We start from the raw sequence: 25,750 nt of genomic DNA, 5'->3' as shown, positions 1-25,750 counted from the left end.
AAGGAAGATGTACAATTCTTAAAAAATGGAAACATACTTTTGGGCATTGATTCCATCAATTGCCTGAATCATTCTTTCATTCAATTCTTCTTCAAATCTTTTCTTCTGTGATTTGGTTCTAGAGGAAAAAGAAGCATCATTGAAGAATAAATATTTAAGAATAACTATCCTGCCTTTGTATACAGGCTGACAAAACACTTGTTCAGTTTCATAAAGAAATGTTATTAATCATTAGGATATTTTGTCAACACAGTACCAAACATCAAGGCTAATGGAATTTAGTGGATGCTTTGGTCTTAGTGGAGAGGAAAATTGTGAATCACTTGATTATTTTCACCAAGAAAACTTCACATGGGGTCACAAAGTGTTGGACATGGCTGAAAAGTACTGAACAACAATAATTAACAATTGGTCTTAGTATATACTCCAACTGCAGAGTCAATAATGAGTGATGTTGTGCATTAAATAACAAAACTAAAAGATAATACTTTGGAAAATTTGCAGAAAATGTACAAATTGAGAGAAATTTTGATTACATATTAGAACTCACTTCTATAAAAGCTTTATATTTCTCTGATTGACTGACCTGACACTTTATTTGATAAAGAAGAATCTAGTTTTTATATGAACTATAATTAGAAACTTCTCACAAATTTGGGGTGGGTTTGACTGACTGGTCTAATTCATTATTCACTGGGTGAGTTTTCAGGGATATTACATAGGTAGTTTCTTTTTGTAGATACCATCAGTCTTAATCTGAGAGGCAACATCACATAATGGATTTCGATTGAGGAAGACTTGGCTTCAAATTCTGCCTCTGACAGTTACTAGCTGTAATGCCATGTGTAAATCACTTAATTTCCCAAACAACTATCTTAGACTATGGTTATTTTTTACACTGGTGAAGAAACAAGTCTAAAGGAATCCCTGCCCCTTCCCCCCACCCCCACTCCAATCCAGGAAAACAAATTTCAAATAATTTCTTAGTTTGAGAAAGCTTTTCTTTTGGACTGATTCAGAAATAATTTGCTATTTAATATCCTGAACTTGGAAATAAACAATCTGATAATTATAACATGTTTTTATAAAGTGCTTTCAAAAATTAAACAAAATAAAAATGAATAACTACAGCAGTTTTGAAGTGTTAATTGACAACTATTAGGTGAATTATTCATAGAAGAAAAAACTGGGACTTTGGAATGGTTCTTTTGAATTAAGGTAAAGACCCCTAGCAGAATGCCTTTAAATTGCAGAGTTTTCATTAGCATGCATTAACTTTACATGCATTGTGTGACAGTGTTAGTGAGGATTCTGGTGATAACTGTGGAAATAAATGTTTTGATTTTCTGTAACTTGATTGAGTATTCAGTTAGTGAAATGTTATTTCCCTTTGGCATTTAATAGAAATAACCAACTTCAAAGTTTAGCATCACAATTTGTAGTGTAGTATGATGTATAAATATAAAATTTACCAGTATTTACAGCTTTTCTTTACTATTAATTAAATGTATAAAATGTTACATTCTCATATAAATGTTTATGAATTTGTTTTCATTATTTATTTCACTAGTTTTAGAGAGCATCATTTTATTTATCTTTGTCTTTTCCCCCATCTATAAATTTTCCTCTCTTTCACCACTACACATTTTCTCACTAGGATAGCAATCTCTAAAATTTCTGCTTTAGATAGATGTACATTTCCTGGATGGTTTTATTTCCATATTCTAGCAAGTGCCCCATTAAAAAATCAACAATGATAATGATTTTTCTATAAGGTATGATACTACATATGATTCTACATGTTACATATAAGTTATTTTCCATAATGGAAACATTTGCATTTAATTTGCACCACAAGTAGGAAAATAGGAAAGAAATTATATTTTGGTTCTGCTTTTTAATTGCCAATCACCAATTAAGAATGAAGGATTTCTTTTCATGCCTTGCTATATCCCATTTTCCTAAATATATCATATATATGAACAAGTGTACACATGTGGGTACATACACAAATACCCTTTATTCTCCACTATTAAAACAAAAACACATGAAAGTAATCAAGATTTGGAAGAAAAAAGGGTTTGATGTAGGATGGCAATACAGAGGAAGATGTGTGGAAATATAATTGATCCCCACCTCTTTCTTTCCTGACTACAAAGTCATTCCTTTTGCCACAATTGATCAATCAACCAATATTTTACTAAGCATCTACTAAGTACCAAGTACTACACCAAATTCTGGAAATATAAAGGCAAAAATGGAACATTACTTGCCCTTAAGGGATTTTACATTCTATGAGAGAAAATTCAATGAGATTGGGTTTAGATATGCTTTATGAGAAGATTCTTTAGCCTAAAAGTCAAGTCAACAAGCATTCATTTTGTGCCTACTATTTGTGACATATTGTGCTAAACAAAGAAAAGCAAAAAACAGTCCCTGTCCTCAAGAATCTCACAATCCAATAGGAAGGACAACATATAACCATGCAATTTTACATACATACATACACACAAAATATATACACACATATATGTATATATGCACACACAGAGATTATGTATCTCATACACACAACATATATAATGTATCTATTGTATAAATAATATAAACATTGTATATGTATATATACATATGTATTATATGTGTATACACATAGGACAAACTGAAATTAATTTCTGATAATCTTAGAAGGAAGAAATGCATTTATTACTCATAGATTCATTCCAAAATAATTCTATTAAACAAAATGACGTGTAACATTCCATGAATTTTTTATAATGGGATATTATCAGTATTATTTCTTTGTTCAAATGATGTTAAACTATAGTTTTTTGTTTTCAGAACTGAAAGCAGTTCAAAAGAGTCAATTCTTTAAGAAATGTGTTTTTTTTTAAAAGATGACAATAGATTGTTCGTTCCAGAGATATGAGAGCAGTTCATTTATATTTATTCTATATTGTAAGATGTACCTTAATGTGCGGTGCTGAAAGTGATGCTGACCCATTGGCACATCCTAGAGGGGAATAAAAAAGAAAATGTATTAATGATAGATTATGAAGTATAAGATAATTTGTGAAGTAGCAACAACATATGCACCACATAGCCATCTGTTTTCACAATGAAAGTTGTAGGTAGCTGAAAAATATTCTTATAGACAACTAGACTCTCATCCTTCAAAACTCTCTACATGGCACCATGACATCCAAATGTAAAGTCATAAATGTAGTGAATTTTTTATATGTTTTGTCTATATAATTCTAAACATCTGGATTGTAGGAAATATTAGGATGGTTTTAGAACTTTTAAAATTTCATCCAGGTGTTTTTAGGTTTGGTTTCAAGCAATTGATCTTGCAGCAATGGCCAGATTAAATCTGAGTGGAATTTTATTAGGTTTGTGGTTAGACAAATATTTAAAGGATTCTGTTTAAAATGACAATATTTTTCAAACATAAAACATGAATACATAATACATTTTGAAAATTTACCAAAGAACAGGTTTGACAACAGGGTTGTTGACTATAAAACAATTCAACAAGACTTCAAGAAAAAAAATAAACAAGGCCTGTGGAAATGATGAAATATAGATGAGGCTACAGAACACAACATGAGCAAGACCAAGTGGGATAAGGGAACATGACAATCTCCTGTTAGATATGTGCCAAGTTAAGAAACAGAGTCTCATGAATAAAACCTTTTATAACTTCATATGAAACCAAAGTTTGCAGGCTCAGTCACTTAATAGAAACTGCTTATCCAATTTCATTCCACAGATTAATTGAGGTCAAGAAATAACACCTTGGGGAGCATACTGCTGTCATGTACCAGCAAAGGGACTACTATTCTATGTGGAATGTGACAACGGGCCTACAAGAGCCACTGGGACCATATGCGATGTTATGCTAAAAAGGAGAGTTTGGTTTTGTTAGATTAGAAAATTCAACAACCTAGAAATTGCTTCTAATACTTGGCACAGTCCTTTAAACAGAGTAGATTAGTAACTGCTTGTTGAATTAATCCTATAAAATTATGTTAAAAATCCACAGATGACTTCTTAATTATATACAAATGTACAAAAGATATGCATAATATGCATATCTTTCAGTGTATGGATAAATAGGTATATATAGATGTATGCAAATATATCAATATATGTATGTTTATGTATATGTATATGGAAGAATTTTTTGAAAGCATTGATTGTTTGATATTGTTAATGAAAATATAGTACCATGATATGGCTTAAACACAACTGGTTTTATGCATTTTGCTCCTTTTACTGCGATGCATAATACCCCATCACTTTTTGTATATGATACTGAGACTTAATTGTTCAGTACAAAATAATTCATCATTATTATTAAAAAATAACAAGGTCAAGACCAGTTGGATTTAGAAACTAGTCATCAAAGGACAAAATTCATAGCATGGAGGAGTTGGTCTTAATTTACAAACTGCCTATCTGTAATGATCTCTCTGGCAAAGGAAACTAAAAATGTTGTAGACTATAGTTAATGGCAAGGAATGGTGGGACATTTTATTATTGGGAAATATATTTTCCTCTAATAATCAGACTACTTTAAGTGACAGAAAAAAGTCCATACTGTGGTACTGATCTTGCCATTTTCTGTTGTCATGCTGTCCCTGTGATGTAAATGTGCAAAGGGCTTGGCTGCTCCCCAGGACTCCAAATACCGGGTCATGCGGACAGATGCTCTCATCTTGGCTCCATCTAATGTATGCCTGGGTCTAAAGAGGTGCTGAGGACTTCGTCTTTCTCCCTGGTTGTAAAAAATAAAATAGCAGGCACATTGCACATTCAAAGCATTATATTAATTTATGTATTATAGTATATATATAATGATTTTACAAGGTTCTTTAAGATTGAATTTCTTAATAAATAAATATGTCTAATCCCTCTATCTTTGCTTATATGCACATATATCTTTATATTTTATACTATATAATATAGATTTTAAAATCCAGCTGAAAATACATCTCCATAAAACTCTATTTAAGATAATTTACTTCTAATCAGTTTACTTGGTCTACTGATTTCAACAATTAGTTAAATACAGAAAAACATAATTTATATAGCATCTTCGGGAAGTTAGATAGATGTTTCAGATAAAGGAAGTTTCTGGGAAACTGACAAGTATCCTTTCAAGCACCAAAATACTAATAAAAATATTTTAGCCAATTTGTCATGACCATTTCTGAAATGCTCTGGCTTTTTAAAAAGACTCTACAGAATACAACTTCATCATTTAAAAATATATCATATTCTTTCATATATCACAATAATTAGTTTACATCTACCTCTATCTCATTAAGTTCCTTTAGAACAAGATCTATGTTATATTTCTTTGTATGCCAGTGCCTTGCACATAGCAGATGATCAATAAGTATTGATTGATGAAAAGATGAATTAAAGGCATCATTGGCCATTAGTATATATCATAAGTAATTAATTAAGCTTGATTAATAGGTGGTTCATTTCAAGTTGGTCCGGTTGATTTTACTTTAGTGTGGTGACTCCAAAGCAACTTTTTTCCTCAACATGATTTGAAAAATAAACAAAATGTTGTAAAAATTAAAAAGATAAAATTGTGGGCTGATAAAAATGAAATGTTGAACTCCGCTTCATAAATATTTGTTCAGAACCTTCTACATTTCCAGGATTTTATGACTGGGATATAAACCTGAAAAAATTATTGAAATCTTTTCTGTATTTTTTCTGACAGTTTTAGCTCAGAAATAATAATTTCAAAACCGTCCACAGATTCTTCATACCAATACTCACCTTGGGATTGATCACAAAATAGGTTTTGACATAATGTTCCTTTAGATATGGGTCCCTGATATCTCCATCTCCTTCTTCTACTTTGTAAGCTCCATTTAAGTGCTCTAAGGTGACTGAAGTAATGTGAACACGCCTGCAATTAAATTTTTAAACCTGATCAGGACAATATGAAAATTATCTTGGTAGTGTGTGGCATTGAAATTATTTTTACTTTGACAACCATTTTCCTATTTTAATGATGAAAGGAAAGCTATGTGTAGAGGTAAGAACTGAATGTGAGTGAAAGCCTACAGATTGTGATGTCTATTTCAGCAGCAGCAGGGACTAGTACTGAAGCACTCTCTGCCATATACAGAACTAAGGAGATTTAATTTGGATCTTTGCAATGACTGAACATTTTGGTTACATCCAATTCTATTTTAGACATGCAGATTTTTGAGGAAACATGCAAAAAGTTTATACAGGAAGCACATTGAATCACACACAAAGCATATTTTTTTTTCCTTTTGAATTCTCAAATAAAAATTATCTTGGTGAAAATGATATTAAAATATTGGGATCATATTCAATTTTTAATTGATCTTAGTTTCCCAATCAAAACCAGTTAAGTCATCAAACATAATAATTAATATCTATTTAATAACTTTTAAATATAGGTTGGGGGGTGATGATTTTGTCAAGTAAGACCCAAGTCAAGAATGATGATTTAAGTAATGAAACCAGTCAATTTGCCATACCCTGGAACACCTCCAGCTTCCATGTGATTTGCTAGTGTAACATCATGAGACCAGACATCATACTGCCACTTCTGTAAACCAATTACACCACAGAGGACGTTCCCAGAGTGTACTCCCACACGCATGTTGATATCTACTCCAGTTGCATCTCTTACTTTCCTAAACAGAAGAAAAAAACTGTAAAAAATGGATAAAAGAGCTTTTTTTTCCTCATCCCTCAACTATGACCAAGACAGTTGACATTCTATCACATTTTTTTGCCATATAATTTAGACATAATGCTGTCATCAACTGTATAAATTGTATAAGACAATTGTAAGGAGCAACAAAGTAGACACATTGACCTTATTCCTCCCTGAAAGAGAGATTTACTGAAAGGTAACTCTAAGGAAAGGCAGAGCAAAGAACAATACAGCAGCATCCATACTAGCTTTTAAAGTGTCTTGATTAAAGGACAAGAATAGATTAGTGATCATTTTGGATAATAAGAAGTATAAGGAGCAGAAAGGATTAGAACTATTTTGATTAATCTGAGTAACCAAATCAGCCTTTTTTTGAAATATAATACAAATTAGGATTTTATGTGAAACCACATATTTCCATTTCACACTGCTTGTGTTTTTAAAAAATAGAATATATTCCAAATGTTACTTTCAAAACTGTTCTAATGCTCTTGTGTTTCCTTTGGAACTTCCCCCTATTCTCTTCTGTATGTTAAAAAATGTCCTGGGGGGCAGCTAGGTGGCATAGTGGATAAAGCACTGGCCCTGGATTCAGGAAGGCCTGAGTTCAAATCCAGACTCAGACACCTGATTCTTACTAGCTGTGTGACCCTGGGCAAGTCACTTAACCCTCATTGCCCCACCCAAAATTAAAAAAAAATGTTCCAATGGCCCTGTTTTATTGTGGCATCATTTTTGCTAACCCTGACACATCCCCTCCACCCCCCCCAACCACAAACACTTCATGATAAATCCTCTGGAGATACTATTGATCATTTATTTGATCAGAATTTAAAAAAAATTTCTCCAAGTTGTTTTGTTTACAGCACTGTTATTGTATAAATCATTTTCCTGGTTTTGTTCACTTAACTCTGGTCAATTCTCATTAAATATTTTCACTTCTTTCTAGGTTTCTTTGGACTCATGTTTTTATTTCAAAGTTTCTATTTAGTTCTGGAATATTCATCTGAATTGCTTCTAAGTTCCTCTATTCCATTAAAGCAGCAGTTCTCAGAGGGTGGTCCAAGGACACCTGGGGTCCCGAAGTAAAAACTATTTTCATATAAATATTAAGACATTATTTGTTTAATCAAATAAATCTTTCCTTGTCCAGTTACATATCTTTGTGAATCCAAATTTTCTTCATATACCTCAATCAAAACAATGTATATTAAAAGATTGAATATAGAGGCAGATATGAGAATCCTATATTAAATTAGACAATAGTTTTGCAAAAATATTAAAAACAATGCAATTCTCATTTTGTTTTGGAAATATAGTTATTTGCACAAAACTGTATATTAATATGTAATGAGTAAACTGTTGCTATTTTAAAATAAATTAAATATTTTTAATATTCAGGGTTTAATTTCAAGTAAAATAAATAGTGACAGGCATAATGCTCAGAAATAAAAACTATTTGGTGTCCTCTGAATTTAAAGGGATCCTGAGATGAAAAAGTTTGAAAACCACTGCATTAGAGGTTAATTCCCTGACCCCACATAGGATTATCTTAGTTTTACAGAATAAGTTATTCTTGGTTGTAAGCTTATAATGTTTGCTTTTGGGATATTATATTCCAATATATTTTTTTAGTACCAGCTGCTACATCTTATATGATCCTGATTATAATCACCTGGCATTTGAACTTCTTTCTGATGCTCCCAGTATTTTTTTGTTTGAGACAGGAGCTCTGAACTTTGGTTATGTCAGCTCTAAGATTTTTTTTTGAGGGGGGTGGTTTATGGGGGTTCTTTTGAAGAAGTGGTCTGTGTATTCTTTCTATCTTTACTTGGTCCTCTGATTCAGATATATCAAAACACTTATTCTTTATTTCTTGAAATATCATTCAGGCTTCTGTTTTTAAATGATAGTTTTCAAAGAGTGTAGTTATTCTTAAATTATCTCTATTCAACCTGTTTTCCAGGTCAGTGGGTTTTCATATAAGATATCCTAAATTTTATTCTATTTTTCTGATATTTGTTTTTGTTCTAATATGTCTTGCTGTCCCATGGAGTCTTTAATTTCTGTTTGGTCTATCCTATTTTTCAAGTTTATTTTTTGGATGAGTTACTAATCTCTCTTCTAGGCAATTTATTGTCCTTAAACTTATTTCTTCCAGTGTTTTTAATTTCATTTTTTATCTCTTATTTGACTTCTATGTATTCATGTAGTACATGAGAAAGTATTTTTTTTTCTTTGTCTCTATGGCTATTATGGGGTTAGATTTGCTTAGGTTAGAACAAATGAGATATTAGAAAATTCTTTGAATAGTGCCTGACATATAGTAGGTACTTATTTTTAATAATTTGATAATGGTTAATATTTTCTTTGATTTATTTGTCTTTCCTGATTTAGTTCCTTAAGCAGGGCTTTCTGCCAGGGTTAGACTCAAGTCCCTGCTGAATTTTTGGATGCATTGGTCAATGCAGTTTCATCTGGTTCTGCATTCCCTGGGTTCTTTGCTGACCTCCACCTCTTGGGATTAAGTCCAGTATTGTGTTGGAGCCAGTTCAAATCAGCTTTTTGTAGCCAATTGTTAAATGTTGAGTGTGAGTATTAACACCTTGAAAATTGGAAAACGTTACAAATCAGGATTTGATTCACAATTTTGTTGAAGAAAGTGATGAAAAAAATTGTTAATAACACAGAAGAACCTTTTCCAGAGGGACAGTTAAACATTTATCAGTAAGTTTCTGGTTAAGCCTCACGGAATATTTGAGATTCAGTGCTGGCTCTTTTAGTGTACATTCTATCATTTCAGGGCAGAGGGTTAGGGATCTAGGAATTCTCCCTGAGGCTTCCATAGTTCCCACCATGGGGCTTTCTCAGGGAATTCTTCTATTCTTGCTGCCTTTTGAAAGAGAGTCTTTCAGGCTACTCTTGGTACATGGTGCTCACTTTGTTTGAGGGAATTATTTTTATATTACCAATAGGCTTTTCTGGATAACATTTTATGCAGTTGTGACATAGTTTATCAATGGATTTCTGTGATGCAGTCTGTTATGGGCTTAGGACTATTGAAGTTGGAAGTGACCAGCTGGACTAGAGGACACAGGTCTGGGGTGGCTCTCCTTGAGAAACTAAACCATAGGACAGACACACCTAAAGAAGCAAGGGAGATAAGTGGCCTCACTCTGGACCGAGATAACTCCAGCACCACCACCCATCATTCCAGTCTCCCCCACTCCTCAGGGAAATAATCCTATCAGACTTGGCTGCTGCCTGAGTGGTGCCAAGGGGACAGAGATAGACGGCCCCTCACCAGACTTCTCCCAACCTACCCCCAATAAGTGCTCAGGTGATCACCTCATCTACCATCTATAAAAGCTATGGTCATTCTCCTGTTCGGGGAAGTATCTCAGAGAAACACATCTCTGGAACGATATCCTCTCAAGATCCCTCTTGAGGTTGCCTTTCTCTAGTGCTTAAATAAAATATTATTTCATTCTAATTGGATTTGTGTGTGAGAAGATGTAATTCTTTAGAGAGTAATACCTAAGGACCCCCACACCACCAATTTCCCTTGTGACACAAACTTTAAGTTTTGTTTTGTTTTTTCCTGGAGTAGTTGTTGGGGAGCTAGATAGCCTACATCCCATTTAGGTATCCATCTTTAATGGAAGTCTTCCATAATATTCATTTTTTATATCTCGTCTCTAGTTTCAATCTTAGCAAGTTAATTTTTATTTGGGGGGGGGTTTAGAATCAGATAATATTTTAAAATTTGATTATTATATGGAGCACCTAGATGGTGCAGTGGATAAAGCATGGGCCCTGGAGTCAGGAGGACCTGAATTTAAATCTGGTCTCAGACAGTTGACACATACTAGCTGTGTGACCCTGGGCAATTCACTTAACCCTCATTGCCCTGCAAAAAATTTAAAAAAAAGAATGAGAAAAAATTTGATTATTATAAGCAAATTATGTTAACAAAACTTAGGAGAGTGATGTAGTACATCTACATAAATTCTTCTATATCACCAGCATGGCAGGGTTGGTAGAAAGATTAGTTCAAATCAGCCTCTGACAATAAATCTACAAAATTGGGCAAATCTATCCTTTTCATGGCCCAGGCAATTCTCTAAATTCTCCAAAAGTAATAGAATAATTATCTATCTGCATTGGTTGAGGGGGTTTCCTTATTTCCATCAGTTACTCACATAAACACAAGCATATGTATATATTTGTATATTTGTATGTGTGCATTTACCCCTCCCCCCATAATCACCCACTCTTTTCTTAAAACTACTATAAGACTTATTGTTTGTACATTCATTTGGCATGTTGAATATTAAATTTTATAGTGTTATTACTTATATTTTGTTATATATATATTTTATGTTCTCAAGCAGATTTTAATTCACTCAAAAAGAATTATCTTTTCATATCCATTATACTTAGCTCTATATAAACACAACATAATAATATGAAAAAAATAAACTGTGATTTAATCAGTGTGGAAAATTTAGTAGCAGATCACAACACTCCTCCTCCCCCATGTCTTTTTAGAAAGATATAAAAGCTAAGGTTCTTGGATAGTATCACTCAGCTAGCTAATGGGTATCACTTTATCAACATCAAAGAAAATGATCCTTAAAAAGCTTCAGTATTTTACATGTTAATAATGATAATGACTGGCATTTATATATTGCTTTTAGGTTTGTAAGGCAACTCTACATATTTTCTCCCTTGGTTCTCACAGTAATATTTTGAGATAGTTGGTCTTATTACCCCCATTTTACAGATAAGAAAATTAGCTTGAAAAGTTAAGTAATTTGTCCAGGGTTACACAATAAGTGTTTGATGTAGGATTTGAACTTTAGTCTACCTGACTCTAAGTCTAGTCCTCAATCCTTCTAGAACTTAATAAATCATATTTCATATCTTAAATATTATTATTCTAAATATTTGATTTAAAAATGATTATGACATGACTTTTTGATTAATAGTTAATGTTAATCAAAAGCATAGAAGGGAAGAAAAAGAAAAAAGAAGAAAATTCCAGTGTAGCATTGGATTTAGGATTGATATAATACAATATAAATATAAAATACCCATGAAAATAATATGTAAAAGATATGTGGTCATATTGTTTTCATGTTGTTATTTAGAAACAATGAAAGAATTCCAATTTAGGAGGAAACATGAAAAAAATCAGGCTGAGGCCATAAGTAATGTGACCATATATCTTTTTAGAAGTTTTTGGTACAAATTACCACATCACAAAGAATGCCATACAATAAGTTTGTAGTATGCTAGATAATAGAGGTAAGAAAATGCCCTTAAGTACCCTGATAGACACACAGAAAAATAATTCTCTTCAATTGGGCTTAAAGAGATAATGAAAAGTAACCCTGGGCATGTTTTCTACTTTTTCTCACTGTATTTGGTCCATCAAGATTTCTGATCCGAGTCATTTGAGATATACTGCTGAAATGCTTGACATAATGAAATGATTCTAATTTAATTTTCCTGATAGTTCATCAATATGTAGAAATAACTTTAATATATTTACCCTTAGAGAGCCCATGGGGTGAATAAGAAAAAAAACAATATTTACCTACATACTTTCTCCTTTGAAGATTCTCTCACACCTTATTTTGAAAAGAGATTGAAGGGGGAAAAATTCCTTCAATAATAAAGGCTTCCTCCTTCTTCCACTTTGCTTTCCCTTTCCTTTTGATCTAGTAACTACAGAGAAGTTCCTTTTGGGACTGAAGAACACTCCTCAACTTTAACCCAAGAAGCAGGATATCCTGCTCAAGAAACATTTTTGTTGTAATTGTTGCATAAAACAGACATTTTTTACTTCAGGGAAATTAAAGGGTTAAATTTCATCAAGGAGCAAGTGTTTCCAGATGCTTGCTAGTGACTGAAATTAAAGAAAGTGAGTCAATATTCCCTCTTCTTTTGTTAGTCAGCTCTTTCTTTTCCAACCTAGTTGTTTATCCATCTTCTTCCATATCCCCTGTGGTGCTGGTGAACTGAGTTTTCCTGACAGAAAGCTATGGGAGCTACCACTAAGTTAGAAAGCAAGGCTCCTATAACCTTGTGGGGATCAATTAGAGAAGTTGGCTGTCAGACTGAAACCATCACCTGTTCCTTCTTCTCCATATCAATTCAATACTGTCTGATTCTGAAACTTGAAAGAGAGAAAACCTTACTTACAAATATCTTCCAATCACTATTCACCTTATTCTATGTTATTAGCTCTCTCTTAATATATGGTTCTGTTATATACACATATTGACATGTGTATGCTGACATCTTTACACATTGCTTAATCACCTAAATTTTCTTTTTATCATTAATATAAAATTGTAGAGGATTAGAATGCACAGACATAATTATTACTTCTCTTTAGAGTGAAAATATTGAGGAAGAAAGGTTAATTTGTGTATTTCAATATAGCAATATGAAAAATGGTAAATTGCTATTTTTTTTTTTGGTGAGGCAATTGGGGTTAAGTGACTTGCCCAGGGTCACACAGCTAGTAAGTGTTAAGTGTCTGAGGCCAGATTTGAACTCAGGTACTCCTGAATCCAGGGCTGGTGCTTTATCCACTGCACCATCTAGCTGCCCTCAAATTGCTATTCTTAAATCATATATTTAATAAATTCAATTTTTTGCCTCCCACAAAGGACGAGGTAATATAATAATAATAGTAAAATATTATTAATGATAATAATTGCTGGAATTTATATAGTGCTTACCATAAGACAGGCACTTTGCTAAGTGATTTACAAATATTTTCTCATTTAATCCACACAACAACCCAGTGAAATTTGTGTTATTATTATCCTCTTTTTACAGTTGAGTAAATTTAGGCAAGCAGAAGTTAAGTGATTTGCCTGAAGTCACACAGCTAGTAAGTGTCTGAGTCTGGATTTGAACTCAGCTCTTACTGCCACTAGGTCTAGCACTCTAGTCACTGTGATAGCTAGCTACCCCAGAATAGGAGTTATTTTTCTTGATTGCCAAATGAGGGAATTAGGCTAGAGACAATCTTTAACATTCCTACTAGTTCTAATTCCCATGTTCTTACTGATATATTACTTGACTTCCCAAAGTGTTAAAAGATAGAAATATCCTAGTAAATTTTCCCTCATATGTAACATGAATGCTTTGTACTAGAAATAATCTAAAATTCCAATTTTAATATTCTATAGTTCTGTGTCTCTTAAAAAGACTGATATTTTATTTTGACACAAGATAATTCCTGAAATAATAAAAAATCACCGAAAAAAATCAATTCTACAAAGTACAATCCGGGGTCATGGATTGTTAACAGAAATGAGAGCCTGAGCAATGTGGTACAAACATTAAATCCTTTTTTTCCAAGCTGTTTTTATTTACATTGTTTTGGTTGTCAAATACATTATTATTTTAGCTCCACTTTCTTCATTCTGCATCATTTTATGAAATTTTTACCATTTTTCTGAATTCTTCATATTAATCATTTTTTCATGGCATAGTAATATTCTATCATGTTTATATACATTAATTTGTTTAGTCATTGTCCAGTCATTGAACAAACATTTTCTTTCCCACCTTCTCATCACAAACAGTGCTGAACTTTTAAAATATACCTATAACTATTATATAGAAATAGCACAGCCAAGGATGAAAATTGTAGATCATTTTAATTTTAAGAGTAAACATTGTTTTTGCACCTACTTTATGGCTTCACACATGTCTAGTCCCATTTTCACACAATTCTTGGCATGGTTTGGAAGAGATATAGGTAGGCCAGAGACACAGTAGTAACAATCTCCTAAAATTTTGATTCTCATGCATTCATTTTCCTGAAAGAAAAACAAATGGTGTAAGAAACATGAAGTCCTTGCACAACATTACGATATTTAACATCATGTAACATGAAGGTTTTTATTCTTACTGATAATAATACATAGTTATCTATGCTTGAAACAAAAGAAACCCATTTTGGGAAATGAGAAGAGGAAGGGGGAGAAGAGAAAGGGACAACTGGAGAGTGGGCAGAATAATCTAGACTGGTCTGTACTTACTCAGAAGTTGGTGTATAAAGTCAAAAGAGATTTAAATTCAGTTTGGTCAGTAGACTCTGGCCTGACCCTTTCTATAGTTTGTCAAAGCCATCCTCTCTTCTCTCATTTCTAACTTTCTTTTTTTTTTTTAAATTAATAAGGTATTTTTTTTTCCGTTACATGTAAAGATAGTTCTCATCTTTTGTTTATACAAGCTTTACAATTTCAGATTTTTCTCCCTCCCTCCCCTCCCTTCCCCCTCCCCTAGACAACAGGTAATCTGATATAGGTTATATATATATATATGTATATATATATATATACACATACACATAATAACATTAATCCTATTTCTGCATTAGTCATGTTATAAGAGAAAAAATCAGAGCAATGATGAAAAACCTCAAAATAGAAAAAACCAACAGCACCAAAAACAAAAGAAATAGTATGGTTCATTCAGCATCTATACTCTGCAGTTTTTTTTTTCTTGGATTTGGAGATCCTCTTCCATTATGAGTTCCCTGGAACTCTTCTGTACCATTGCATTGATGAGAAGAATATCACAGTAGATCAACACTCAATGTTGATGATACCGTGTACAATGTTCTTCTGGTTCTGCTCATCTCACTCATCATCAGCTCACACAAGACCCTCCAGGTTTCTCTGAACTCCTCCTGCTCATCATTTCTTACAGCAAAATAGTATTCCATTGTATTCATATACCACAACTTGTCCAGCCATTCCCCAATTGATGGGCACCCCCTCAACTTCCAATTCCTTGCCACCACATAAAGAGCAGCTATAAATATTTTTGTACATGTGGGTCCCTTTCCCCCTTCCATGATTTCTTTGGGAAAAAGACCCAAAAGTGGTATTGCTAGGTCAAAGGGTATGCACAGCTTTATCGCCCTTTGGGCATAATTCCAAATTGCTCTCCAGAATGGTTGGATCAGTTCACAGCTCCACCAACAACGCATTAGTGTTCCAATTTTCCCACAGCTTCTCCAACATTTATTATTTTCCTTTTTTGTCATTTTAGTTTCTTTTTTTAAAATTATTTTTACATGTAAATTACATGTAAAGATTTTTTTTTGAGTTCCAAATTTTTTACCCACCCTCCCTTTCCTTCCCACTCTCAAGGCCAGCAAGCAATCTGATATAGGTTATAAATTACAATCATGATTTCTAACTTTCTATAAAGGAGTTTCTACTAGTGTAGGACCTACCAAAAAATAAAGAAAATGCAAAAAATGACTAATGGGAATATTTTTGGAGTTCCTCATAAAAGTTCATATATATATATATATGTATATGCACACATTCATAAAAAGAAAAAGAAAAAAGCCTTATGATTATTTTAAATCTAATATTAAATATGAGTTAGTCTACCTAGTATGTCCCTTTTCTTCTTTCAGAAAATAAAAATAGAAGCCAGTGCTTATTTTGATGTTTACTTCAGACAACATAATTTTTTTTCTTTGGGTGGGGCAATGAGGGTTAAGTGACTTGCCTAAGGTCACACAGCTAGTAAGTGTCATGTGTCTGAGGTCGGATTTGAACTCAGGTCCTTCTGAATCCAGGGCTGGTGCTTTATCCACTGTGCCACCTAGCTGCCCCCCTAGACAACATAAATTTTAATAATGCCTGATAACATTATTTTGATCCAGTATAAGAAAGCAGTTTTCTCTGTTTCTGTCTCTGTCTCTGTCTTGTTGCAGGGCAATGAGGGTTAAGTGACTTGTCCAGGGTCACACAGTTGGTAAGTGTCAGGTGTCTGAGGCTGTATTTGAACTCAGGTCCTCCTGAATCCAGGGTCAGTGCTTTATCCACTGTGCCACTTAGCTGCCCCCAGTTATCTCTTTAAAAGGTCTCCCACTCCTACTTCATAAACACAGAATCTGAATCTCAGTAGAATATAAAATTCATAAAAATAAAACAAATTAATTACTTTTCCATAATTTAAAGTTTGCGTTAAACTCAGTATACTGAGCACTTGTTTGCTTGAGTACTTTCTATTTTAATTACATTATTAAAAATTATATAGTCATATTAAAAATGTTCTAAATCATTATTGATTAGAGAAATACAAATTAAAACAACTTTGAGATATCATCTCACACCTATCAGATTGTTTAGCCTGAAGGAGAGAGTAGCATCAGAAGAGGAACCACAATTGCTTCAAGGTGAATCCCATGTCACTGCTGATACTTCATTTCTCACTCTCCTTTGACCAATTTTTCTAAGTAGTAAAGGAGTCAAATGTGACAGAGGTTAAATGAAGGAATGTGAATGGGTTTGAGTGTTACTTTATACATTTTCAAAGAGAAGTTCTTGATGAGCTATGTATATGAAAATGTTAAAAACCAAGGAGGGTTTGGGTAAAGGGTATCATATCCCTAGCTTCTTGACTTACAAATGCACATAAGAGATTCTGAAAAAGATCCTTCCTAGGCAGTAAAACACAGATAGACAAATTAATTTTTACTTTTGGGAAATTCACATGATAATAGCTAGCATTTATATAGTGCTTTAAGTTTTGCAAAGCACTTTGCAAATATTATGTCTCCTGGAGGGTCTTGACCTGTATATAACCTGTGAGTGCTAAGTTTAGGAGGTAGCTTCTAGAGTAGGTGCTAACTAAAAATCCAGAAAAAGAAAGGTATTATTGTACTATATAATGAGACAGACAGAGGTTAAGTGACTTGCCAAGGGCATAAAGGTAATAAGTCTCTACAACTGTATTTGAACTCGGGTCTTCCTGATTCTGTATCTAGCACTCTATTCACCATACCACTTAATTTCTTATAACATACTTAACTGGATGAAAATGACACAACAAAACCTGCACCTTTTTTGGTATGAGGTATGACTCACTTCAATTCAAGCTTTCAGTAATGTACTAAGACATATTATTCACTAGATTCTGGAAGTATAAATAAAAAGCAGTTAACTAATTTATAGTTTCTTACAAGTGTGTATTATTTGAAATTTATTATCTTTCTCCTATTATTTTTTCTCCCATTTCTCCTTTTCCACTCATTGTTTGCATGTGACTTCATTTTTAGTCTCATTCTGAGAGATAGGACCAATTCATGAAAAGCAATGCAAAACTCTGTTGTAGGGTACCAGTATTGGTCACCATTGATTCATGCTGAAATATAATTTCATGCTGTACCAGCTGATAAAGTGATATTCATCACTCCAGAGGCATGCTATAGATCTCTAGAAGAAAGAGTGAGATACTTGCTTGATGTACTTACAAATATATTCATGGACAGCATTTTTATGAAAAGGTGGACTTTTAAAAGAAAGAGCAAGGGCAAGGCAATAAAGCAGAGGGTGCTTCCTACCAGTAACTCACCTTGGCAATTTGATCAAACTTTCCAAAGAGTTCATTCAGCATGTGCACCAGTTCTCCAGGAGAGCAGTCACTAGCCAGACGGGTAAATCCAACAATGTCAGCATATAATATGCTATCAAAATAAAGGAATCAGTACTTTAAAACATTTATTAGGAAAAAAATGCAATATTTCCCCACAATTTATTTACTAATTATAATTTATTAATAATTAAACTTATTAATAAATTTACTAATTTTTCAGGAAGAATATCATTTCCCTGGGCAGGCCTGACTAGCTGCCTATTTTCTAATATTCTTCCTTATTTTTAATACATTACTTTGCAAAAACTTGTACAGAGCTTACTGAGGTTGGGTATTATTTCAAACATTGAAAGCAACCATTTACTTTTTATGCTTAATGTTCTAGTTTGAACTTTGCATTTTATCTGTTGTTGGACATGATTCCATTAACATTTATAGAATCATAACTAGGGGCCAGTAAAAATGAGTTGTGCAGAAAAAAAATTTATTTACTTAGGGAGACCTTCCTGGACCATATGGAATAGTAGAAAGATCTCTGGATTTGTGACTGAGTGCCATAGTTACCACTTATTTATTAAGTAACCTTTCACTTCATCTCTCTTAGGCTTAGTTGCTTTATCTCTAAACAAGAATAATATTTGCACTACCTGCCTCAGAAGGTTGTTATGAGAATGAAAGCTATTACGTTAGTAAAGTGTTCTTTAAGAATAGCATACAATCAAATGAAATCCATAATAATAATGCTTACTCAAAGAATCGTAAAGTTGGAAAGGACCTTAGAGACCATCTATGCTGTATGCATAAAGGAATCTATCTCCTTTACCATATTCCCAAGAAGCCACCCTACCTAATCTTAAGGTCCAGTGAAGAGGAATCCTCCCCCTACCAAGGCAGCTCATTTCACTTCTGGGTAGCTCTAAACTGTTAAGATTTGTTTCCTTATCAAAATTTGTTTTCTTCATTGAATATTCCCATCTTACCTTCCTGCTCCTACCTTTCTTAGTACTTTGTTCTGTATTTCTCCTTCTTTTTTTGGCAGGGCAATGAGGGTTAAGTGACTTGCCCAGGGTCACGCAGCTAGTTAAGTGTCAAGTGTCTGAGGCCAGATTTGAACTCAGGTACTCCTGAATCCAGGACCGGTGTGTTATCTATTGTGCCACCTAGCTGTCCCCTTGTTCTGTATTTCTCTAACATACCAATCACTCCTAGTTATGTCCTTGGGGAACAACAGAATAAATCACATGCTTTTTTTTTTTTTTTTTGGCATGATATCCTCTAAAATGTATGACAAAAGCTATTATGTCTACTACTAAGTCTTTTCTTCTCTAGGTTGATTAGTTTAAATTCCTTCGAGGAATACTGACATAATATGAATTCAAGGGGTGGACCAAATCTTGCCACTGAACTCTGATGACTCTGGAGAAGAGAATTAGGCTGATGACTTCACAGCTCTGCCCCACTCATGTCCAACTCATGTGCAAGTCAAGGCATCATCTTTGTGTTGTCATTGGTCCTCTTCAAGAATGAAGGATGAACAACAACACAATAATGAATTCAAGGTCTTTCATCTTCACCTAATTGCTTTAGCTGAAGAAAACTATTTGAATTCCAGTTCTACACTTGACAAAGTGAAAGGGAGGGCTGATAACAGCTACATTTGGCTGGAATTTTACAGAAAATCTGAATTTGGGACAAAAAATGTACTTAACATCACTGAATTGGGTAACTAAATAGAACTTAAATTTTTTTTAGAACAACATATGTATAGTTGTGTTTACATACGCCTGTCTTCCCACTTTTATTCTACATATAAACATTGATTTTTCATATTCAAGTGAGTTTGCAAACAATTATTTTACTAAATTCTCTAATGTGTCATTGGTTTAACTGGCTGGAAACAGTGCTCCTCCCCTTTTTCCCCAACTATAACTACAAGTGTTTTTTTTTTTTTCTCTTACCTGCCCTTAATGATTCTAGATAACTAATGCAAAATAAATTGCTTACATTTATATACTGCTTTAAAACCTCATTGTAGTTCCACAACCACCCTATGAAGTGTTTTTATCCCTACTTTATAGATTGGGAAACCAAGATTTATATTAAAAAAATTTCAAGTGACTTGTCTAAGGTCACATAGCTAGTAAGTAACTAAGGGGTATCATGGACCCAAATCCTTCTAACTCCAAGCCCACTACTATGTCCTCTACAATGTTGCTTTGTAAAAGGGAGTTGTTTATGTCAGGTGAACCAGGGACTGTTGACATAGGAAAAGAAAATACATTTCAGGGGGGAAAACGAGAACGAGAACAATTACTACTACTCAGTTCCTGCCTCAATAAGGAATTTACTTTTTACAGACAGGCCTGGATTTACTAATAATGCAAACTCTGCTTAAGCCATGCAGTAAACGTTTCTTATTCTCAAAGTTATCAACAGTAACACATTTCATATAGTCTATTTTGAGAACACAAATTCCCTTTCCATTTACCTTCTTTGGTTGGTTTGTGTGTGCATGTGTCTCTGTGGATTTGTTTAAATTTCATATATTTTCAAGTCATTTTTAGATACACAATCGACCTTATCATTTTCACCAAATTTTAGCTTGCCTGCCATTGATTTCCCAGTTCTGGTTAACAGCTCTCTATGTTTGTTTTTAGTCATTCATAGTTCCGTTTAACCTGGAATATCAGGGCTAACGTTTACTCAAAGATGTTTGCTATGGGACTCAACCTTTGCTTTTCTGGGACTCCATTCATTTAAATCTATGCTTATCTTTACAAGTGTGGATTATCAGTCATTTACAAGCCTTTATAGGGATTAGAGAATGATGGCTGAACTTTGGTCTACATCTAAGGCAGAAGAAAAGCAGTGGGCTGAATACTCTCCCTTATCAGGCACTGTGAATGCTGCCCTTTGGTAAAAGCATGGGCTTTCAGGGCTGGCAATTCCTAGTCAGGCTGATGAAAGGATTAAACCTTACCTTTCTCATTATCCTGGGATTTTATTTCATCAGGTTTTCTTTGTGCTAAGAAATCTTTGCAAGCTTCTTAACTTTAATTATAACATATAGAAATGTTTCCTATAGTAAGATACATTTTTTTGTCTTTAAAGACCATCTTGCTTGCCTTTCCTTTCTGTGAGGGTATTTAGTTTAAGTTTTAGAAAGTCACCTTCCAATGTTCTGCAGAATCTTTAACTATTCTATTTAACAATAATGAAATAGAATATATAGATATTCTTGGTGCTCAGAGAAACAGCCCCATGATGAAGCCTAGCACTCCTCTGGAGAATTTCCCTTCCCAGAAGCTGGATGGAGAGGTGGCATGGACATCAGCTAGGCTAAAGAAACACATCTTGCCATCCAAAGAGAAGGGACCCATTTGTATAAAGCAGTTCTTGACCTGAGATTCATGAAGTCCCTTGGAAATATTTTATAACTGAATTTCAATATAATTGGTTTCCTTTGTAATCCTCGGTGTTTTATTTTATACATTTACAAACATTATTGTGAGAAGGGCTCTATAGGCTTCACCAGACTGCCAAAGGGGTCCATGGCTCACAAAAGGTTCAGAATCCCTTGAAAGAATTGATTACTGAGAGTCAGAAACGTATCTGATTTGTTACAAAATTATTTAAAAGACTAAATAAAATATTCTCTTTTTTTGCATTTAGTGGAAGTGTTTGTGTGTAAAAAGGGTAGATATGAAAGAATATCTGTTTATTAAAAATTATTCCTTTCTCTCCAGTCACAAAACCTCACACTGTTTTAGACCCTCATCATCTTTACCTGTGCTACTGTAATAATGTTCTAACTGGTCTCTGAATTAGCATCCAATGGCATAGAATCTCTTTGAGGTTTGTTCCATTTTTATCTACTTATATACCCAGTCCCTAGCACATTAATACGCACTCAGTAAATGCTTGTTATCTTTTTTTGGGAGGGTGGTGGTGAGGCAATTGGGGTTAAGTGACTTGCCCAGGGTCACACAGCTAGTAAGTGTTAAGTGTCTAAGGCCACATTTGAACTCAGGTCCTCCTGACTCCAGGACCAGTGCTCTATCCACTGTGCCACCTAGCTGCCCCAAATGCTTGTTATCTGATGGAGTGGTCTCCCTCTCTCTGGTTTTGCCCTTCTCCAGTCCTTTCTTCACAGATCAGACAAATTCATATTCTTAAAGTACAGATCTGAGCATATTTTCCCACACAAAAGCTTTCAATGGTTCCCTGTTGCTTCTAGGAAAAATAAATTCTCTGATTAACATTTAAAGCCCTTAACAATTTAGTTCCAATTCTTCTGTCCAGACTGATTTCATAACACTTCTCCTCACGCATTCCATTTCCCAGACAAACTGGCCTCCTTATTCCCCATGTATGGTATTCTATTTCTTGTCCACATGTCTTTCCACAGGCCTGGAATGTTCAATTTTCTCATTTCTACCTTTGAGAATCCCTAGCCTCCTTCAAGGCTCAGTAACAGCTCAAGTGACACTTCCTAAAATGAGTCCTTTCCTGATTTCCCTTTCCCTCAACCCCCACCCCAAACCAGGTTTCAATGATTTTTTATGCAGTTGTAAGTGCTTCTTTGTGTACATGTTTCTCTTCAGTAGGCCATAAACCCTTTAAGGATAGGGACTACTACTTGGCACATAGCTGGTGTTGATAAATGATCACTGAATTACACTGAACGTCTGTTTAGCATTTTAAAAGACTGCTTTGAATTTTCAAAATATAAATTAATTACCTTGTTTCAGGGTACTTAGCCCAACATTTCTGATAACTCATATTGCTGATTTTATGCTTAGCATTAAGTGGTATTTTCATATGATTTTAGTCAATGGTTAAAGTGTCATGCTTTTTCTAAGTTCCTTGAAGTCACATTTTTTTGTCTTTGGACTTTTGGGGAATTACCATTTGTTAGAGTCTCAGCTATCATTGTACAGCACCATAAATTTAGAGCCTTAAGGGACCTTGGAGGCCAATGAATCCAAAGCACTCATTTTACAGATGAGGAAATTAAGGCAGAGAGAAATTACTTGCCTAGATCAATACCATACTAGTTACTAGCAATATTTATCTATCTAATTATTTATCTATCTATACATTGATTCATTCATTTATTTATTCATTTATCTATCAATCAATTTATTTACTCGTTTATTTGTCTGTTTGTTTTTGCAGGGCAATGAGGGTTAAGTGACTTGTCCAGGGTCACATGGCTAGTAAGTGTCAAGTGTCTGAGGCTGGATTTGAACTCAGGTCTTCCTGAATCCAGGGCCAGTGCTTTATCTTTTGCTCCACCTAGCTAATGATATTCATTAGTAAATTAATAGTAATAATAGTAATGTTATTATTAGTAGTACTTACTACTAATATAACTAGTCAGTGAGTGAGCAAGGATTGAACTTAGGTCTTTCTGGCTCCAAATTCAGCACTCTATCCATTATACCAAATTGTTCTTATTAATGTGCTTTTCAAAAATTTGACCTAAAGCATTTTCAATAAAATATTCATTTAAGTAAAAGCAGAATAATAATTAGGAAAGAAAGATATCCCAAGAAAGTATGGGAGCTCTCAAATTACTCAATGTTTCTTTCACTGAAAAGTTCCCAAGAGCAGACATAAAGGTGATAGTCACTTTGCCAAAACATGATAATTGTTAAAACAAGGGATAGGATCATAGGAACAACAGCTAAGGATTATTGAGTTAACATTAAGATCTGGACTCTGAATATACAGACACAGGGAAGTCAATTCATTCTTTGGCCAGATTGCTTGCCAAATCCTGCTAACAAACATGAACAAAGCACAATACCTCACATTGGTGTGCCGCTTGACATAGAGATTGTGAAAATTGTTTGTGTTTTCCAGCTGGCCTGCTTTGGGTCCCTGCAACCTCTGAATGATCTCTGCTTTCATTTCCATGGCGATGTGAGCAGGCAGTAAAGAAAGCAGAAGACGCTCCTAGAACAAAGTAGTGATTAATAAAAACAACTACTAAGGATATTTCAAATGACTAACATTGCATAAATAGTAACTGAAGATCAACATTGGATTTTAAAAGAAGGAATCATCTTGGGCCAGGTCCCCATCAACAAAAACACATGTAATAATCCTCTCTAACCATGGAAAAATATTTTATATTATTTATTATTATTGAGTTTCATGAATGTGTTCAGCTCTGCAAAGAAGAAAGGAAAACACAGTTTCTTCCCCAAGGAGATTATATTTCAAATTGGATTTTTAAATTATTGAAAGAAAAATGCCATTCACATACCAGAACATGGTTAACCTAAGAAAGAAAACATTCGGGTTGTTTTTTGTTGTTATTGTTGTAATTCTACATGGAAACCAAAGTACATGTTTTGTTGTACTTTAAAAGTTTGCCAAGATGCCACTTTTTATTTTCCCTACAAAGGCAGTCACAGCTGAACTATCCATTATAATAAGCATCCATCCATGGAGCACTAGCAGTGATTCCAATCTAAGGAAAAGCAGTAATCAACTAACTACAGAACAATCTCTATAAAGGTAGCAACTTTATCCATGATTTTCTAAGATCATTGAGTTCATCATTTCTTATGGTATAGTAGTATTCTTTCACAATCAAATACCACAACTTGTTCAACCACTCTCCAATTGACAGGCATCCTTGAAATTTCCAGTTCTTTGACACCACAAAGAAAGCTGCTATAAATATTTTAGAACATATGGGTTCTTTTCCTTTTTCCTAATCATCTTGGGAAACAGAACTAGTAGTGGTATTGCTGGGTCAAAGAGTGTAAGAAGTTTAATAACTCTTTGGGCATAATTCCAGATTGCTGTCCAAAATGGTTGAATTAGTTCACAGTTCTGCCAAGAGTGAATTAGTGTCCCAATTCTTTCACATCCCTTCCAACATTTGTCGTTTTCCCTTTCAATCATTTTAGCCAATCTGATGAGTGTAAGATTTTATCTCAAGATTTTTATAATTTTCATTTCTCTAATCAGTAATGATTTAGGACATTTTTAAAAATGACTATAATTTGTTTTGATTTCTTCATTGTAAAAACTGCTTGGTTAAATCCTTTGACCATTTATTCATTGCGGAATCACTTGCATTATTATAGATTTGATAAAATTCTTTATATATTTAAGATATGAGACCTTTATCTGAGAATCTGTCTGCAATTTTAAAGAAACTGCTTCTTATTCTGTGTATGTTCAGAATACATACATATATATATACATACACATGTAGAAACAATAATAGCTAGCATTGTGTACAACACTTTAAGTTTCACAGAGCACTTTCTGCATCTCTTTCATTTGATCTTCACAACTCTGTGAGTTAGGTGACATTATTATCCCCATTTTATGGGCTAGACAACTGAAAAAGGTTAATTGACTTCTCCAGGGACAAGCAGCCAGTAAGTATCTAAGGATTAAAACTCAGGTCTTTCTAATTCTAGCTTTACCACTTTACCCACTACTCCATCTAACTCTTCTACTATATATGTTCCATAATGCCTAGCACAGCTCCTTTTTTATAGTAGGCATTCAAAAACTTGTTGAATTAATGAAAAAAAATGAACAGGGAAAATTACAAAAAACAGGGACAGT

The 25,750-nt window shown here is 33.7% G+C and overlaps 1 protein-coding gene across 2 annotated transcripts in view; it reads right to left on the bottom strand.

Moving 5' to 3' along the window:
* Positions 1 to 25,750, bottom strand: part of ADCY2 (adenylate cyclase 2) — a 544,207-nt gene that overhangs the window by 124,034 nt on the left and 394,423 nt on the right. For both annotated transcript variants that reach the window (XM_043977444.1, XM_043977445.1), the window contains 8 exons: positions 23,964 to 24,112; positions 18,131 to 18,242; positions 14,441 to 14,568; positions 6,540 to 6,698; positions 5,803 to 5,935; positions 4,604 to 4,780; positions 2,970 to 3,013; positions 38 to 118 (listed from right to left, as the gene is read on the bottom strand). In XM_043977444.1, coding sequence (XP_043833379.1) covers positions 38 to 118; positions 2,970 to 3,013; positions 4,604 to 4,780; positions 5,803 to 5,935; positions 6,540 to 6,698; positions 14,441 to 14,568; positions 18,131 to 18,242; positions 23,964 to 24,112 — 983 coding nt within the window. The remainder of the gene's footprint in view (positions 1 to 37; positions 119 to 2,969; positions 3,014 to 4,603; positions 4,781 to 5,802; positions 5,936 to 6,539; positions 6,699 to 14,440; positions 14,569 to 18,130; positions 18,243 to 23,963; positions 24,113 to 25,750) is intronic.

Source organism: Dromiciops gliroides, chromosome 1, assembly GCF_019393635.1.
Source record: "Dromiciops gliroides isolate mDroGli1 chromosome 1, mDroGli1.pri, whole genome shotgun sequence".
NCBI lineage: Eukaryota > Metazoa > Chordata > Mammalia > Microbiotheria > Microbiotheriidae > Dromiciops > Dromiciops gliroides.
The sequence above is the reverse complement of the archived record's forward strand: the minus strand, read 5'-3'. Positions and strand labels throughout refer to the sequence as shown.